Source organism: Ambystoma mexicanum, chromosome 1p (assembly GCF_040938575.1).
Source record: "Ambystoma mexicanum isolate Mex_15411 chromosome 1p, UKY_AmexF1_1, whole genome shotgun sequence".
NCBI classification, from domain to species: domain Eukaryota; kingdom Metazoa; phylum Chordata; class Amphibia; order Caudata; family Ambystomatidae; genus Ambystoma; species Ambystoma mexicanum.
The window spans coordinates 1,286,510,294-1,286,530,174 of record NC_090921.1 but is presented as its reverse complement, the minus strand read 5'-3'; the positions used below and the strand labels follow the sequence as shown (position 1 = coordinate 1,286,530,174).

At 48.5% G+C, this 19,881-nt stretch overlaps 1 protein-coding gene across 1 annotated transcript in view; it reads left to right on the top strand.

Moving 5' to 3' along the window:
* Positions 1 to 13,597, top strand: part of TSKS (testis specific serine kinase substrate) — a 667,857-nt gene extending 654,260 nt beyond the window's left edge. The window contains exon 8 of the mRNA XM_069649410.1: positions 13,406 to 13,597. Coding sequence (XP_069505511.1) covers positions 13,406 to 13,547 — 142 coding nt within the window. The 3' untranslated portion in view covers positions 13,548 to 13,597. The remainder of the gene's footprint in view (positions 1 to 13,405) is intronic.
* Positions 13,598 to 19,881: the final 6,284 nt, after the last annotated feature.

Genomic DNA, 19,881 nt, shown 5'->3' with positions numbered 1-19,881 from the left:
TTCCACAGGCTTCTGGGGGCACCATGTTCCTATTACGTTAACCTGCCCTTGCCCGCTCCCCTGACCACTTCTACTTTCTACTCCCGACTTAGCAAACGTGAGCGTTCTTGCTGGTTGCCTTTTTGCTTCTCATCATGCTACTCTCTCATGCCTTGGAATCACTGCCCCCATTGCCTTCTGCCAACTGATATGGTCTGTTACACCCTGAAGTGCCCCCTTACATTTGGTGAGGTGTAACCACTGTTTTAACTTGTTGCAACTTGAGCTGTGTCTTGGATTCTACCTAGCTGCACCCTATGGACACACAGCTCTCTGCCTTGTGCTGTGGTTTGTAATTTGCCTACCTATAACCCGCTGGATTTACTTTTAAGGCCTTTGCTGTGTTCTGCATTTTGCCTACCTGTACCCACTGGATTGACATCTCTCTGCCTTGTGCTGTGTTTTGTACTTGGCCTACCTGCACCCATTGGATTGACTTTCTTAAACCCAGTGCTGTGTTCTGCATGTAACTACCTACCTGCACGCACTGGATTGACATTTCTCAGCCTGCGCTGTTTTGCATTTAACCTTGTGATACTTGATGTAGCCCCCTGCTCCTAAGGTGAGGCTTTCCAATGTTGCATTTTACTTACTGTGCCTGCATACTTGATGTGGCCCCCTGCCCCTGAGGTGAGGCTTTTCAATGTTGCATTTTACTTACTGTGCATGCATACTTTATGTGGCCCCCTGTCCCTGAGGTGAGGCTTTTCAATGTTGCATTTTACTTACTGTGCATGCATACTTGATGTGGCCCCCTGAGGTGAGGCTTTCCAATGTTGCATTTTACTTACTGTGCCTGCATACCTGATGTGGCCCCCTGCCCCTGAGGTGAGGCTTGCCAATGTTGCATTTTACTTACTGTGCCTGCATACTTGACGTGGCCCCCTGCCCCTGAGGTAAGGCTTTCCAATGTTGCATTTTACTTACTGTGCCTGCATACTTTATGTGGCCCCCTGCCCCTGAGGTGAGGCTTTCCAATGTTGCATTTTACTTACTGTGCCTGCATACTTGATGTGGCCTCCTACCCCTGAGGTGAGGCTTTGCAATGTTGCATTTTACTTACTGTGCCCGCATACTTGATATAGCTCCATGCCCACGAGGGGAGGCTTTCCAATGTTACATATGACTTACTGTGCCTGCATACTTGATGTAGCCCCCTGCCCACAAGGGGAGGCTTTCCCATTTTGTGCACCCACTCTTGATTTCCAGCCTTTTGCTGTCCTTAAACCTGTTCACGTTTGCATTTATGTCACCTGCATATTTAATGTAGCCCCCCATTACCTGTGGGGAGGCGTTCCCATTATGCACCTACCCCATTACATTTGCACAATACGAATGTCTCTTGGACTAGTAGGACCTGTTTTGTATTCTGTTATTTATTCTTCTGTTCCGTTTTTATACTATTTGTAACTGCACTTGCACAATCCGAATGTCACAAGGCCTAGCAGGACAGTTTTTTGATATCCTTCATTTCTGTTGCCCCCGGCATCCCCTCTCTTTGTCTTGTTGGCCCTTAAAACACCATGTGATGTATAGGCGCATTATAAATAACCAATAAATAAAATTGCCCCTCGCGCCACCTGCCTCGCTAGATGCCCGCTGCCCCTCTCCTTCCCGCCACCCGGCACAGCTGTACCCCCTCCCCTGTGCCCCTCTGTATCCCACCCCCCGCTGTATATCTGTTCTGTTACCTCTCAAAAGCATTCCGTTATGGATCTGTTTTGTTGTATACCTGTATAAAGCACTCCGTTGCTTCTCGAAGCCAGGTCCACGCTCAATACATTCCATAATAATAATGCTCACTTCACTTGGGCCCTTAACTTGGACGGCAGGCCATTTTCAGCAGGGTCGGCCCGCCACGTCGCGCCACGTCGAATCATATTGCTTAATTAATTCAATAAGGCTTAATGTAAACGACGATAATGCCACAGTGAAATTTTTACTTCACCATTTAGGTTTTTACCCTGGTTGCCTCAGTGTGACCTCCATATGACCTTACTCGGATCGGTCTCAGTGAGCTACATGGCTTTTCCCTCATTCAAATGTGCACAGACATTGACAACCTCCTGTACGGTATATATTTCACCTCTCCAACCCCATACTGAGTAACTAATAATCTACCACCATGTTAACACAGTTAAAAACGTGCTCGCCTTGGAAGCAAGACGACATAGAGCAACACAGGTTCGGATCCGCGCTTAGAAACCTCTGGGTATTAAGTGGTTTATAAATAACCTATCATATCATATCATATCAATACAAATTACCTGAAGGCAAGTAACGGGCTGCCACAAAATGCACTTTAATTGTGCTAGGACAGGATATTTGCCTTTATCTAAACTGTCTAATCCCTGTCTGTCACAGGACAGGGGCTTGTACATTAAACCAACTATGCACAATGTTTGGTGGCATTTTATTAATAGCCAAAAATGTGCATGTTATGCAGCTGCCATCGTTAAAGAGGGTCTCTCACCAAAGTGGCTTGTTAGGCCCCATTAGGGGGATGATCACTTGATCTCACCTTGCAATTTTTTTAAAATCCCTCTATCACCATTTCAGACTGTGGTTTTAACAAGAAAATCACTTCCTTGGAGAAAAAAAAAGCCAAGCCCACACTACAGCTAAGCACACCCTACTCCCCGTTCATGCTGTGTGAAAAAGAACCAGCCCTCCCGGGCTTTTCGTTGAATGTAAAAGTAACAGGATGGAGTCAAGGCATAGTTGTAATTTTTGTATCACATGTGGAAGAAAGAAATTCAAACCTTTGCAGCCAGCAGAGCGTGAGTGCATATACTCTACATGCTTATCGATGGCCCTGAAGGCTTTCCTAACACACCCCAATAGGTTTGAATCTGAATATTTTCCCCAACATTTACTTTTATGAACTACACGGGGAGTCTGTGTCCGGCTCTCCAACCTACTGATCTTACATACATTGGCTGGGCTGGAGCAGTTCTCCCCCTCTTAAAGACACTGGGAAGGGAAAGAGATGAAGGGGAAGAGAGTGGGTTCGGTTGGACATGGAATTGTTTTCAGTCTGCAGTATCTGAAACGTGCCCCCTTAAATCACTATAAAATAAGATATTTTAGGTGGTACAGGCCATTGAAATACTCATACATCATATGACCTACTGCAGGACCTTACAGTTCATGATAGTCCATTCTGGTGTGACCAACTACTGCCTTGCTAACACTGAATACTGGGTTGCCATACCTTGCTTAATGCTTAACCACATAAACATTGCAGTCATCTACTTTCCCTCATCTGCTGCACCAAAACAAATTCTATTCCTCCCCCTCTTCTTCCGAACTGACTCCATTCTTACACTTCTCATTTGATCCCCAAGTGCAGGGTTGGACTGGGCCATGACATTGGCTCGGGCACTGATGGAAAAACTGGCCCACAGCCGAAAATGGCAATTAATTAATTTCCAGGCACACCGCCTGAGTAGCACCCAAGAGTGAGTCTTTTTGGCAAAGGTGTTGAAAATTGTGCATTTAAAAGAATATTTGTTCCGTAGCACTGGTCAAATCTAATAGCTACAAATTAAAGTATTATTCTGTCTCTACCTGGCCGATTTGCTGCGAAAGTTATTGGCTGGGGACGGCTGGTCTGTTAAAATAGCCTCTCAACACATTTCTAGCTTATTGTACGCTGACAACCTCGTCTTGCTCGACCGCACAATAACAAATTTAAAATACCGACAGAATATGCCAAGGGGAACGACTTAGTCATAAATATGAGTAAAACCAAAATGATGGCTATATCTGGCAGCAAGAGAGCCAGGGTTTGTCTGCAGATGGACTCACAGAATGTTGAATATGTTGATAGTTATTGATATCTAGGAGTAGAGTTTAGAGCCGACAGGGACTATGAAGCCATTGTGGACTGTAAAAAAAAAAAAGAAAGGCCAGAAAACTGACCTGTCTTATCAACAGATTTGCAAAAACAACAGCTGGATACTCATTAGAGGGGATTTTAAAGTTGTACAGAGTTTTCCCCCAGCTATTTTGTATGGACTCGAAGCACTGGCTATGAGAGAGCTGACATGGTTGAACGTGGTAGAAGGTCAATTTTGGAGGAAGCTGCTAAATTTGGCACCTTGCACACCAATGGCGTACCTACAATTAGAATTAGGACTGGACTGGTATCCCTTTCGAGCCAAGTACATATATGAAGGGGTACGCTGTATATTAAATCCAGAGGCTCGCCAACTTGCCAACTGTTACAGCTTATTAGTTTGACATTTTTAACTCGTAGTTATAATAAGCACGTCAAATTGAACGAGAAATGTTTTTCCAATATTAAGTGGACCCCCTTCTTTGAACGTGGCACTAAGTTTGAGGTGTTGAAGGCTATGTATACAAACAAGGTGGAGCAGCAGGATTGGCTAAACAACTTTACACATTTGCAATCGCTACACAACTACAAATGTGTGTGGGGCTTTAGTCACTGTCATCTCAAAACCCATCAGTATTTATTGAAATGCCCCAGTCCTGCAGTTTGCAACTTTATGTTAAAACTGCATATAAACCATTTACTATTTCCGGCGCTATGAGGGGCCTGCATGAAGCTCCCAGCTGACCAGAGAGTATGTCGTATTTGTAAGACAAAAGAAAACATCGAATCACTGAGACATGTATTGACACTATGTACTAAGATGGGATCTACTTATATGACAAAGCTGGGGCATTTTGTGGGAAGCTATGAGTCAATTAAGAGTGTCAAATTTGGGGCATGGCCAGCATGCAAGCTGCGAGGACGTGACCACAAAAATTATCCTCTATAATATCCTGATTCCGTGATGAACAGCGAGTGGGAAATACAAAAATCGCAGTGGGAAAGCTTGCAGAACGGCCAGGTGGAGTGACAACCGTCTCCCCCCACCCGCCGCAGAGAAAACAACAGCTGGAAAAAGTGTCTCCTTGGTGCAGAGCTTTTCTGAAGATGGCCGCCATCGAACGCTCGCGCTGACCGCAGAGTCTGCGCTCGCGACTCTCTGTCAGTACACCGAGGGGGATGGTGGCAACCAGCACCGGACTTCTTAGGTGCTGCAAGGTGTAGTGGTCGGACCCATCCGGCTCAAGCAACGCCAGAATCGAGGAGCGGGTGTGCCTGCCGAGGAACCGCTGTGAAGAGGGGCAACCCGATCGAGTCAGGAAGGGCGGGCGGCGGCGATCCGCCTAACTGAGTGGTGCCTGGTGAGGTCAAGCGGAGGACAGAAAAGGGGAAAGCTTGCAGAACGACCAGGTGGAGTGACAACTGTCTCCCCCCACCCGCCGCAGAGAAAACAGCGGCTGGAAAAAGTGCCTCCTTGGTGCAGAGCTTTTCTGAAGATGGCCGCCGTGTGCTGACCGCGGAGTCTGCGGTCGGCGACTCTCTGTCAGTACACCGAGGGGGATGGTGGCGACCAGCACAGGACTTCCTGGGTGCTGCAAGGTGTAGTGGTCGGACCCAACCGGGTCAAGCAACGTCAGAATCGAGGAGCAGGTGTGCCTGCCGAGGAACCGCTGTGAAGAGGGGCAACTCGATCGAGTCAGGAAGGGTGGGCGGTAGCGATCCGCCTAACTGAGTGGTGCCTGGTGAGGTCAAGCGGAGGACAGAGCCGGGAAGAGAACGCACCCATTGACTCATTGTGCTGTGGGTGGCACTGTCCTGGTGGAGGATAATACCGGGTAGAGATCGCTCCCACCGTGCAGCAAGTCGACGGCCCCCAGTGCCCCCACGGGCTCCGAGGCCCCAAGCAGAGGCAGGGTTGAGAAGTCACAGCCGGAAGACTCAGAGGCGGATCGGGGAAGGCTTAGAAGACACCAGAGCTGCGGCACGGCTGATCTGAGGGAGAAAGACGTGAACCCAGAGCTGTGATGCGGTAAGGAGGAGGGAGCTGACAGGAGGATCTTACCCACTGCAAATGGGCTGGTGCCCGGCCCCGGCCTGTGGGATTGCCTTTCCCAGACCTAGATGGCAGATCACGGGTTGGCACAGGGACAGGGCGTTCAGACAAAAGTAAGGGCCCCATCGCTGGACCGTGACAGTGGGGGTGAGACCCCATGAGGCCGCCCTGCGTTAAACATTCTACGCATTGCGAACTGGAATGGCAGGGAGACCCCCCCACCATTTTGCTAAAGCAGGGCCTATAACTGACGTGGTGGACAGCGGGGTAGAGGTTCTGCACTGGGGAGAGTTGTGCAACGCAGAATTCACTTGGAACTGCCCTAGCTCTTGCCGCAACATCCTGGGGTTGTCATTGGATTCTGGTGGCTATTACCCGGCAACAACACTGCAGAACAGAGGGTTTGTGCGGTACCAAGGCCCACGGGATGGAAAACTCACCCGGGGCCCAACAGCCAAGGGGAGGAGGAGGCGACATTGACACAGCAGCACTCCTGACAGTGACCGTAGCTGGGCAGAGAGGAAATTGGGATACGGCTGCGCAGCGCGCGCTGCACAGAGTCAGGGCGAGTCACTGACTCCCTGCTCCCGTAGACAGGAGGACTTCCTGATTAGAGACACTCTGGGTAAGTCTTGCAGGGGCCAGTCTGGCATCTCCAATCCTCACACTAAGCATACGCTGGGAGGCAGGAGCGGCTCATGAGATTGGGGTCCGGAGGCCTACAGCCATAGTGAAACCACTGGGGGACACAGTATCACCGTCAAGCTCCTTAAGCTACCCGGAGCTACAACTGACTAACCGCACCATACCCATACAGACATCTTTTGGGAAAACACTTGCCCCGCAGGATATTGAGAACCCGTACGCTGATTCAGAAGGTTCTCCCTCCGAGCCCATCCGCTTTCGGAGCCTAGAGGAAATACAACCACGGGCGGTGGGAGCACGCCACACTCAGAATTTTGCCTTCAGAGTTGGGAACAGGAACGCACAGTAGCATACGGGTCCTCTGATTCCAGAAACACATCTCAGCGAGGAGAGGGAGGCCCCCTCCCGCTCCACGCCATGGGCAAGGATAAAAACAAAATAGTAGTCATGCAGAGCAAGATGGACCAATATACAATGACTGGTGCCAAGGCGCCGATGGACTGTGCCTCGCAACCTGACGCCTCAATTACGAAAGGAACCCTTTCACTGAAGGATGTGATGGCAGCTATTGCCAATTCCCGCTCCTAGATGGAGAAGAAGATGGACGGCATCACAGTGGAGGTTGTTTTCTCCACCACAACCTGCACAAGCTCTCCTCTCACACGGGGGAAGTGGAACAGCGTGTCTCAGGGGCGGAAGACAACATCAGAGGCATAGACCAACGACTATCACAAGCATTAACTCGCCTGAAAACCCTAGCGGCCCGGGTTGACGAAGGAGAAGGAAGATCACGCCGCAATCACGTGCAAATCCTCGGTTTCGTCTAAAATGACAGTGGGCAAAAAGTCTGAGTCCTAAAAGTCTGACCCGTATTTGTTCGCATATATATATATATATATATATATATATATATATACATATATATATATATATATATATATATATATATATGGGCAGGGTAACATTAATAAAAATGTATAGTGGTAGGGTGGGGGGCTCTGGGGTGTCTCCCCGCACATATATATATATGTGAACAAATGGGAAATAAAAAAATTTAAAAAATCAGACTTTTGGGACTCTGACTTTTTAATTCGGTCTTTTCAAGCAGATCCGAATCCTCGGGCTACCTGAAGGGGCGGAGAGGCCCGGCATGGAACTCTTCTTAGAACAATGGTTGACGGATATGTTTGCACCCAAAACCTTCTCACATTTTTTTTCAGTGGAAAGAGCCCACAGGATACCATCTGGAAGGCCTATCCTGGGCGCACCCCCCCAGAAATGTGATTTCCAAACTGCTAAATTACCAGGATAGGGATGCGCTTCTCCAAATGGCTCGCACAAAAGGAACGATCAACCGCAATGGCTCCCGGATTGCTTTCTTTCCTGATCACACCCGCGAAGTGCAATGTGCCAGACAATCGTTCAAACAATTGAAGAGGCAACTGGCATCAGAAATGTGAAATATGGTCTCCTATTCCCAGCCCAACTCAAAATTTACCACAAGGGTACTACAGTGCACTTCACCGACCACAGGAGGCCTGGTGCTGGTCAGAGAGCCATATCGAAGGAGACTGGACAACAGCGACAAGGGGTCAGAAAGGGAATTCCCATCCCCGGCCCGACCGGGCCCCTCCTGAAAGGCGCCCTGAAGGGTTGGAACAGAACTACACGGATCAGCTGGAGGAGGACCCTGGAAGGCAGCTCCTGTGTGAAGACAACAAAGGGGAATGGTGGAGAAACACTGCGGCATATATCAACAGACCCTCATGATGCTTTTTGAACCTTAAATTTGAACTAGTCACGGAATCACCACAGCAGCGGCTGGAGCCGGGCTGGTTCTGTGGTGATTGGTTTGGGGGAACCAGAGTTAATTCTGAAACTGTTCCCGGTGTACAGTTTGTAAGTTTCTAATTTTATGAGTTTGGGCTACATGTACTTCAAGTTGGGGGGAAGTGCAGGGTGGGGGGCGTTTGTTGTGGGGTAAGGGCCGGGCTGGATGCTGGCTCTTGACCATCGTTCAAATGGGTTGGTCACTAGACACTAATAACGCCATAGATCACCGGCAACAAAAAGGGCAAAGTAATAATGTTGGAACAAAGGGCAAAAGACAAGGTCCAAGACACACAAGATCTCCCCAAGGCCTAGTAGAATTCCGAAAGGTTACACATAGGGCATGACGGGGAAATAGCTATACTGACATGGAATGTCAATGGGCTGAGCTAAAGCATAAAGCGTAGGCTGATCCTCCAATTTCTTGACCAGCACTCCCCTGACTTCGCCCTTATCACAGAAACTCACTTGGTTGGTACTGACTGCCACTTTTTTAATAGAGCTCCAACTACTCTCAGGCATACCATGCTGGGTTATCACGGGGGGTCAAGGGGCACAATGATCCTCATACATAAAAGAATACCATTCAGGTTGAGGAAGGTGCACGCAGACCCAAGGGGCAGGTTTGTGATGATCCTTGGGGATCTGGGGGCAGGTAGCTGGGGTATCATCACAATCTATGATCCCCCTCCACTCACAATGGAAATCTTGGACAACCTCCAACTAGCAATACTCGCTGAACAGGCAGACACATGGATCCTGGGGGGAGACTTTAATGATGTCATGGAGCTGAGCAGGGATAGATCACAGGGCGTCTATGTTCCTACCAAGGCAGTAGGAACATAGACGCTCCGACTAAACTACACTCCTTTGCTGAGGCAGTGGGATTGGTAGACACATGGAGAGAGTTTACGACACAGAACCCGGGTTCTCATTTTATTCTAATGCATATAGATCACTCTCCAGGATTGACTATCTTTTTATTCCGCGGAACGTAACCCATAGACTACGGGCCACAAGGTTCCTCCCGAGGCAGCCTGGCGTCTGAACGCATATTATCTAGGTATTCCGAAGATTATGGATGGCCTCTCTCTCAAGACCACAGACTACTTAGAAATTAACGAAGGGTCAGTGGACTCCCCAGTAACAATGTGGGAGACGGACAAGACGGTCCTCTGGGGTGAAGCTATCTCCCTAGTATCCCACCGCCGACAGCACACACAGGAGACTATAAAAGCAGAGGAATGAGTGGCCAAGGCGGAGGAGCAGCTACTGGAGTCGGGGTCTTGTGACGCTCAGGAGGCCCTAACAGCACAAGAGGTTTTGAAAACCCTAGCATTAGATAACACACGCACTGCTCATTGGTCTGTCCGAAGTCAAATATATGAGTCTGGAGATAAGGCCGGTAAGACCTTGGCCTGGTTAGCGAGACAAAGGTATAGCAAAGGACAGGTACAGGCTATACTCACGGAGGTTGGAGAGGAGTTAACCACAGACTCTGACATTACGGAAGCATTTGCAGCCTTCTACGAGAAACTTTACCCGCCCCCCCTGCGAGAGTATCCAAAAGGGAGGGCCCGAACTTGCTGGAGTCAATCGAACTCCCCCGCCTCTCGAAACAACAGACACTAGATCTTGATTCCGAAATTGCGGAAGAAGACATAACCACAGCCCTATCACAGCTCCAATCTGGGAGATCCCCTGGCCCCAATGGATTCCCGATAGAAACCTGGAAGAGACTCGGTAACACCGTAACCAGACATATGCATCGCATGTTCATACGAAGCAAAGAGCAGGGACAACTCCCCCTGTATCTGAGGAGAACATGCATTGTGGAGATTCCCAAACCAGGGAAGCCCCCGGAGCTCTTGCCTCGTATATAGTCCCATATCGCTAATCAATGGGGAAGATAAGGTCCTTGCCCGGATCCTGGCAAACCGCCTGCTGGGAGTGATAGGTTCCCTGGTCCATCCAGACCAGTGCGGATTCATGCCCGACAGAACCACCCAAATGAACCTGCGCAGAATACACCTCACGATAGAACAGACCCAGGCCATCTCAGACCCACCAGCACTTTTGGCCGTGGACTTCGAGAATGCATTTGACACTGTAGGATGTGGGGCCTTGTGCGAGATAATGGATCAGATGGGCTTTGGACAGGGATTTATGTCCTGGGTGAAGTTGCTCTATGACTCCCGGGAGGCGGTTGTGAGAGTGAACGGCAAATCCTCTAGAGTATTTTCGCTAGGTCGAAGGACTGGACAGGGATATCCCTTCTCCCCACTGTTGTTCCTCCTAGCCATTGAGCCATTAGCAATAAGTCAACAACTAGTAGACCGGATTCTCCTGGCCCTGGGGAAGAGAAGACCGTGATTCGCTGTATACAGAGGACCTTCTTATATACTTTAGTATCCCCAGGGTATCGTACCTGGTGGTGTCCCGCATACTCGCAGAATATCAAACATTTGCGGGGCTTCAAGTGAACAAACAAAAGACAATCTTTTTTCCCACTTCAGGGTGGAGACGCTGCAATCCCAAAGCATTGTCCGTAAAAGGTATCGATCCTAGGCTTTACCTATCTCGGCATACACATTAGCCCGGACTCGGAAGACTTCCTCCAAATTAATCTGCAGCCCCTGATTGATAGATCCACTACGGATGTGTCCCACTGGCAAACCCTCCACTTAACACTTCTGGGCAAAGAGGTCCTGTTCAAGATGCTCGCACTTCCATGTTTCCTATATGTCCTCCAGAACGCCCCGCTCCCCACGCCCCATACAACCTTTGCTGCAATAGACTGCATTCTTTGCGGGCTGCTAGGGGGCGTGCAACAACCCTGCATTGCCCTCAAGACCTTACAACGCTCGATGTGGGAGGGGGGTGTCCAACTCCCACCCCTCCGTACCTATTACTGGGCGGCACAAGTAGAGGTGGTAAACGACTGGTTGCACAGGGACCCGACACTCCCTCACATTGGGGCTGAGATGGGCAGGACCGATACAACCCCCCCCTATTCACATACCATATGATGTAAACAAGAAAATGGCGGGAATGTCAAAGATGACACTAAATGTCCGTCGGGTTTGGGGAGAAGCACACCAACATATCGGGTGGAGAGGAAAACCAACACTTGAACAACCACTGTGGCATAATAAACACCTCCCAGAGATTCAGAAAATGGGGCACTTTACGATCTGGGGGAGACAAGGCATACACACACTTGCGAATGTGGTGCAAGACAGAAGCCTCCTAGACTTCGGGGCCCTACAAGGGAAGTTCGGGATCCAACCATGCGACCGTTACAAGCACCTGCAGATATCACATGCCATGAACGCCCAATTCCCTGATCTAAGCACGATCCCCAAGAGTTCCCCCCTCGAGACCCATGTCTTCCCGGGCGCATCCCGACCAAGATTACCTCCACGCTATACCAGGTCCTCAACTCCTTCGGAACGCAGGAGTTGGTTAAACTAAGGGAAAAATGGGAAAGAGAAATGGTTCCACTAGAACCTGAGGAGTGGGTAGAGGCACTCATGTTCTCACGGGAGATCGGAATTGATGCTAAATTGAGATTGATTCAACTAAAAATACTCCATCAATTATATTATTCACGGATGGCAACCTGACATGTAACCCATTGTGTTTAAATGTTGTTCTGTTATGCTCTTTACTCCACCATGTCTGGTGGTGCCCAGATACAATCTAAAAAGAGCCGGAGGTTCTAGCTTCCCAGTATTAGCCGCCCAGCTTTGGAACACCCTCCCTCAGAATATTCAAACCATTCAAACCTTTAACAATTTCAGAAGTCAGGCTATCACTTGGATACTAAATAAAACATAAAACAACAGCTCCTGATACCTCTAACCGTTAGGTGATTGGCACATTCTACTGCTATGACCCAATGTATAATATGTATAATGTTTAATATGTATATATGTACCACTGTAACCTTACCTTGAATGTTCAAACTGTATTCATGTACATAACTGTCTATACTATGCCTTGTAATCATTACTACCCGATAGCGCCCAATTACCTCCGGGTCAGGTGCGCGATATAAATAAAATAAACAAACAAACAAACTCAATAAACAGAGTTATAAAAAAAGAGTGTCGAATTCTGGGGTTTCTGTTTAAACACTGACCTTGAAACTGTACATATTGCGTTATACCATGTTTGGAAAGAGATCCTTTAACGTCTAATTAAGGAATGAGAAAATGATTTTAGGAGATATACGTCCTAGAATAGGTAAATGATTAAGGAGACAAAGGAATCTGCTGATTTTAGGAAATTAAAATGTTAGCTATTTATTGAGCTTAAGAAATGTATTCTCAAAGGTGGATTTACCCATGTTTAGAAGGTATTTACAAAAGTGAGGTTTGGGAGGTACGTAAAAAATCAACGACACAACATTCTTTTTCGATTTTAGAGTGTATTTTAGTGTATATTTAAGTGTTCCTTAGTATGTGTTTAGGAGAAATGCAGGAATACCATTGGTTATGATAATGACAATGAAATTGGACGACATTTGGCAAAGGTCTAAATATGCATGAATATGTAAGTGTGTCTTGTAATTATATAGTAACGATGAAATGTGTATGTTTTGTAAAGGTTCCACTGTGAATCAATACAACTAAAATAAAAAGTAAAGTAACTTTTTAAACTGGCCCACTTTGGCCAAAAAACTGGCACACATTAGCATGTTGGGTTCACAATTTGTGCATTGTCCTATAGGCCTGCCCAAGCCTCCTCAAACGTAATTAATGCAACGCCTCATTACTTTTAAAAGTACTTTTCACCTCCTCCTTCCCTAGATGCTACTCCTCCCCCCCACTAGCTTGTGCAGACTATCTTCGTTCACACTCTTGTTGCCCCCTGAGTGCCTATCAGGATCTGAACCAGATATCAGGATCTGAACCAGATCGCAGCTAGCACCCCAGTAGCCTTTGGGAAACTCCCATCCCTAACGCCTGCCCTGGTTTTGTTCTTCTATGTAGCCCGAGTGTTGTAAACACTGAAAGTTTGAAGCACGTGATAGAAGTTGCCATGGCACCCGTGCTGGAGGAGCTGAAGACCCTCAACCAATCAAGCACATGTCCTGGCTGCCAACGGCTGCAAAAGAAAAATCTGGTACCATGAAGTATAACAGATACATATCTTCATAAATAAAATATGCTTTTCCTTTGGACAAATCAAGCTGTCTTGTCATCCATCCCTGCCCCTTTGCGGATGTTTTGTATAGTTAAGGGAAGGTGTGATAAGCCGTGTACACTCTCTCTCTCTCTCTCCCTCTCTCCCTCCCTCCATTTCCATCCATGTTGTTTCCTGGGAAGGCCTTGGAAGGGCTTGTGATGGATCAACATGTGCGTGCCATGGTGATCAGCTCGGACCTCCGCCTGCTGAAGGATGACACCTTCCGGCTGCAAAACCTCATCTACCGCCAGCAGCTCAGGAACGAGTGAGTGTTTGGGGTGGGTGCCCATGAACCCAGTGAGAGGTGGGACTGGCCGTGTGGAGAGGAGAGAGGCTAAACACCCTGGTGTGGTTGTGGCTGGCCATTAAAGAAACTTAGTGCTTGAAAGTCTGACATGTGACAGACTCTGCGCAGCCCTTGGCCTTACCAGCCTTCAAGGGCCACCAGCTTGACATATGACAGACTTGGCTCCTGTCCTAGCAACCTTCCAGGTTCAACAAACTGACATGTGACTAATTTGCAAACTTGCAATCCACATTCACTAGCTTTGCAGGTGCAATGGCATGCTGTGACTGACTGATCCAACTATGCAAGCCTTCCAGATTCAACTACCAGGCATGTGATGAACTCTTGACCCCCACAACCCCCTGCTACCACACAGAGTCGCCAGCTGGGCATGCAATTTTCTCACTCTGTGCTGCCACAGATCTGCCCACTTTTGAAAACCAAAAACCCAGAGACTTTTTACATGATGCCTCACCCACAGCCAAGCGAGACTCCACACACCTGCCCTGTACACGTGTAAAAAAAAATAATTCAACCGCAGAAGGGTTATACACAGGGCTTTAAGTTGGCCAGGGCACAGCCCCAGTAGTCTCCCAAAGCTTGGATCAAGCCAGGGCACTGCTAGGGCTCCGCTCAGCAGCCGCCACCACACCAGCAACCCGACACAGAGGAAAGGCCCTTTTTTTTATTGTCCCATGCTGGGGATTCACACGGCAAGCCAGAGTCACATCACACTGTGCTATTACAGAGATGCTGGATTTCTTTTGTGTCATTGAATTGACTGCTTGACACATAAAGCCTGTGTCAAGCAGTCTATCACATGAAACAAAATAAATCCAGCACCCAAGAAAATTGAGCACCTATGAAATAGTACAGTGCGCTGCAACACTGGCTTGTCACCGGCAGAGCTTAGGTTAGAATCCCCAGCACTGGACCACAAAAAAAAAAACAGACAGCAAGGAGAGCAAATTTATTTTTATTGTCGAATGCTGCGGACCCTTCAGGCCACGCCCATCACTTAGGCCACACGCCCTCATTACAGTCCCCCCTCGATTTATCACCTCCCTCTTTAAAGCACTGGTTATATATATATACCATATTGTCATCATGTGCACAATCAGACTCCCCCTCACCTCATTGCAGCCGTTCCTCATCGCCAGATAAGCAGCAGCTAGAATTTTGCCAAATGTGCTGATGGCATTATTGTACCACAAAACATACCAAATCAAATATCCATCAATACCTCAGAGGAGAAATTAATTACCGTAATGTTCTTTCTATGTATTCTTCTGCAGATTCCTCATATGAGAGATATTCCATCCAGCTCTGCTGTTTCGGAATTTATTTCGACAAGGGTTGTATTGAACCTCGACCCGGCCGTCTACCGTTCATCCGTCTTGCTTGGCATGTGGTTGTCAGCTCCAGACGTGACATCAGGCATTGTATAAATACCTTGTCACTACGCCCCACACCTCAGTTTCCCCCTTTTTCCCCAAGCACACCACGCTGCATAGGAAAACAGTGAGAACAAACGGGCTAATGAGACCTTAAAAAATGAAATAACATAGATCGCCAAAGGAGGAAGAATTTGCAACAGACACTACCAAGTAGCGTCAGAAAAATCTTTTATTTTTATTTTTTTCTGTTTTTTTTTTTTTTAAACCAGGCAGGAAAGACAGAAAACAGACAATGAGGACCATCACCAAGTCAACGTGAAAGAGAAGATGTACACCAACCACTGACTTTCTGAGCACAGCTGGATGGGATGGTAAGGGAGATGAGGAATCTGCTGGAGAAGAATCCATAGAAAGAACATTACGCTAAGTAATTTCTCCTTCAATGGATTGCCTTTCTGCTGCAGATTCCTCATCTGTTACACTCCCAAAGCAGTAGATGAAGGAGGCAGGCAGGAAGTTAGACTAAGAAATTTAGCAGCACTGCCCTGCCAAAACGTGCATCAGCTCTACGAGCCACATCCAAAAGAATATAGTGCTTAGCAAAGGTATGAATGGATGACCATGTCGCAGCACAACAAATATCCCGGATAGGGACTCCTCTCTGTAATACTGATGACGCTGGGACTCCCGTAGACAAATGGGCCCTGATGCCTGCTGGTAATTCCTTTCCAGCGGACTGATAGCATTCTGCTATACAGAAACTTATACAGTGGAATCAAGTTTGCTTAGTTATGCACAGGCCCTTACGAGCTAAGTAAAAAGCCATGAAGAGCTGGTCAGCTATTCTGAAATCAGCTGCCCTCGCAATATAACAACGCCCTTTTCTGGTCTAGGCAATGTAACCGCTCCTCCTGATTAGAAGGGTGCGGAGGAGAGGTTAGAAGACCGGAAGGTCAATGGATTGCGACAGGTAGAATTTCTGAGACAACCTTGGGGCGGAAGCCAGGTCTTACCCTGAGTGAGACTTTCTCTCTTAAAAAACACAGGAAGGGTAGTTTACAGCATGAGGCCTGCAGCTCACTTAGCCACCTAGCGGATGTAATAGCCACCAAAAAGTCTGTTTTCAAAGAGAATAGTTTTAAGGGACAAGTATACATATGCTCACAAGGAGCCACCATCAGAAACTTCAGTACCAGATTAAGGTCCCAATCCGGGGCAACAAAGAGAGTTGGTGGAAACTTATTTAAAAGGCTTTTCAGGAATTGTGCCAGCACCAGGATCATAAAAAATTAACCTTGATACAGTGATCTCTTAAACACAGACAAGGCTTCCAAATAACTTTTGACTGTGGTGACCCGAAGGCCTGCTGAAGCCAGTGACAGAAGGAACCTCCATCACTGTAGTGGTGGGGCAAGAGATGGGGTCAATCTCGCGTTCCCTGCACCACACCTCAAATCTTCTCCATCTGTACGCGTACAAAGATCTTGTAGACAGTCTGCGTGCAGCCAGCAACACCTCAAGTACTCCCTCAGAGACATCCCAGTCATCATACCTCATCCTCTCAAGAGCAACACATGTAGGTACAGGATTCCGGGGTTGGGTGGAGTATCCGACCTTCCAACTGGGTTAGGAGATCTTGCTGCCGAGGCAACCGGTGAGGTGGACAGATTCAAGAGGTCAGAATACCACGTTCTCCTTGCCCAGTCCAGGCGATCAAGATCATGGTCGCTCAAAACCTCTCCAACATCCGCAGAACCCATGGAATGACGGGAATCAGAGGGAACGCGTAATGGATAGGAAAGGTCCAACCCATCAGAAATGGATCCCCAGTGCACCGTTCGCTGTGAATTCCCTCAAGCGAAACTGTCTGCACGTCCTGTTGGATTTGGTTGCAAACAGATCCACTGCTGGGGTATCCCGAAAAGTGAAGACCTCCTCTAGGACTTCCTGGCACATTTCCCACTCGTGCGGGACCATGCCCTGCCTGCTCAGAGCATCCGCCAAGTTGTTCTGTGTGCCTGCCAGATGAACTGCTGAGTTTGTGATCCGGTTCTCCAGCAACCAGAACCAAAGAATCATTGCCTCGGTGCGGAGGGGGCAGGAGTGCACACCACCTTGTTGGTCGAGTGCATTGCCACTGTGCTGTCTGTCAGAACGAGGACATGTTTCCCCTGCAGAGACAAGGCAAATGCTTTCAGGGCAGCTGGTGTCCTCTAAATGGGACAAGACCTGTATGGCAGACTTCCCTCGGATCAGCCAGTCATCTAGATATGGAAACACGTGGACCACGGATCTCCTGAGGTGAGCCGCAACTACCGCCATGTGCTTGGTGAAGACCCTTGGGGCAGAGGTTAGACCAAAGGGAAGCACCTTGAACTGATAGTGCATATCCCCTATGGCGAAGCTTAGGAACTTACTTTGCTTTTGATGGATCGGCACATGGAAATAAGCGTCTTGTAAGTCTATTGACACCCGCCAGTCCTGTAGTTCAAGAGCGAGAGCGTGGAGAATCTCTCTCAACTTCACCTGTCACGGCTCGCCTACCGTGGAGACTATGGAGGAGATAGAAGAAGGACTACTTCTCCGGGGACGCCGTGCGCATACTAGTCTTTCTGCTCGCTGCCCGGATCATCTGTGAAGAACATAGAAGAAGGACCTTTCCCCCAGGGACGCTGTGCGCGTTCGAGCCAATCGGCCTTTATATTCCCGGAAGTTGCTAACGCACTCGCGTTGCAACTTCCAGTACTTCGGAAAGTGATTCCAACGCTCCCGTGTGATTTTTCTTTTTGCTGCGTTCTGACGGCATCCCCTTTTCGTTTCTGCCGTTCTCAGGCGGCTGTTCCTCCTTGCGCCTTCTACTGGTTTACACTCTTTGCCTTCCTTCCTTCCCCTTCTCCCTGGCTCCTGCAATTGCGAGGTCCCTGCTACTCTTCTGTAGCCTAGCCCTCCAGTTTCACTACTTCCAGCTGCTGCCTTCAAGGGGTTCAGACCACCTGGATATATATCCTCTGGAGCTACTGAAAACATCTTCAGCAACACAGTACATTCTGGGATCAGTAGTCCCCATCCAGACATCATAACCTGCCAGGGTTTTTCGGCAAAGCTTTTCCCTGGCCTGGGGTGGGCTCCCTGGGGTCCCCACTGCTAGGCAAACTGCATCTGTGGCAAAGTGGCCTCCGGTGGAGCTCATACCCATCGCTCCAAACAGGGGGTAAGGACGCACAAGAAACCCACTGACATTTGGAGACAAAGAAGAAAGGAGATATCATCGGACGACTCATGGGACTCAGATACCGACGATACCTCAGCCTTAAAGGTTTCAGGTGAGGAGGGGGTTGGTGAAGATATCAAAGAGCAGACAGAATCTGAGATCACCATCCTGAATTTGTCTTTCCTCAAGAACTTGTTCAAGGCACTGAGGTCCAGAATGGGACGGAGACGTCCTCCCTTCTTAGGTACCAGGAAATACCGGGAATACCAACTCGAACCTCTTTGCTCGGGCGGCACCTCTTCCACTGCACCCTTCAACGGGGCGCTAAGTTCTTCCTGGAGCTCCTGTCCCGGTTGGATTGGGGGTAGAGGGAATCTGTCCGGTGGTTTTCTTACAAATGGCAGACAAGAACCCCACTGAATGAGCTGAAGAGCTCAGGCATTGGAATGAATTCCCTGCCTCTGGAGCAAAGGCTTTGTCAACCGTCCTCCAACCAGTGTGCTGTAAGAGGGGAAATCAAAGCAGCTTCGGAGGCTAGGTCACCCCAGCCACTGCCTGTTAGCCTCTAGGAGCCCCTCAGCCCATTCCGGAGCGCGTGAAACACTTTTGCCCTTGTCTGGCCGGTGGGAGCTCTGCTCTTCTGCCATAAGGAGCATACTGCCTGTAGCCCCGTGCCCTAGAGACAAAGCTGAAGGCAGGTTTGGCCGGCTGCGCAGCTAGGCCTAAAGACTTAGCAGCGATTTTGGGTTCCTTAAATTTTTCGAAGGAATCGTTGGCTTTGTGGCCGAACAGAAGATCACCTTTGAAGGGACTGTCCAGAAGTTTAACTTGGACAGTAGGCGAGAAACCAGATGTTATTAAATAGGCCTGCCTTCTTAGCGTTAATGCTGATGCCATAGAACGGCCCACACAGTCGGCGATGTCCAGGCCTGTTCGCAACGACTGCCCTGGCCACCTCTTTCCCATCCTGCACTAGGTGTAGGAAGCCCTCACGCATTTCTCCTTCAGGGACGTAGTTCGCAGCATTCTCAACTGCTGTCCATGGACCAAACGAGTACTTGGCAAAACAGATTGCCACATTTGTAGCCTTAAGGGCCACACTGCCCGAAGTTAATGTTTTTTTGTTGTTAAGGCTTCAACTGTTTTTGCTTCCCTGTCGGGAGCTGAAGTCGAAGATGCAGGTCTAGATGAGACAGCGGCAGCCTGCATAACAAGCCCCTCTGGGGAAGGGTGAGAGGAGAGGAATGAAGGGTCTCCTCTAGTCGGCCTATATTTCCCGGAAATGGTGGAGCTGACAGGAGGACTAGAACATGGATGCTGCCACAGAATTGTTAAAGGATCAGCAATGGCAGGGTTTAAAGGCACATTGCACTCTGGTGAGACCTT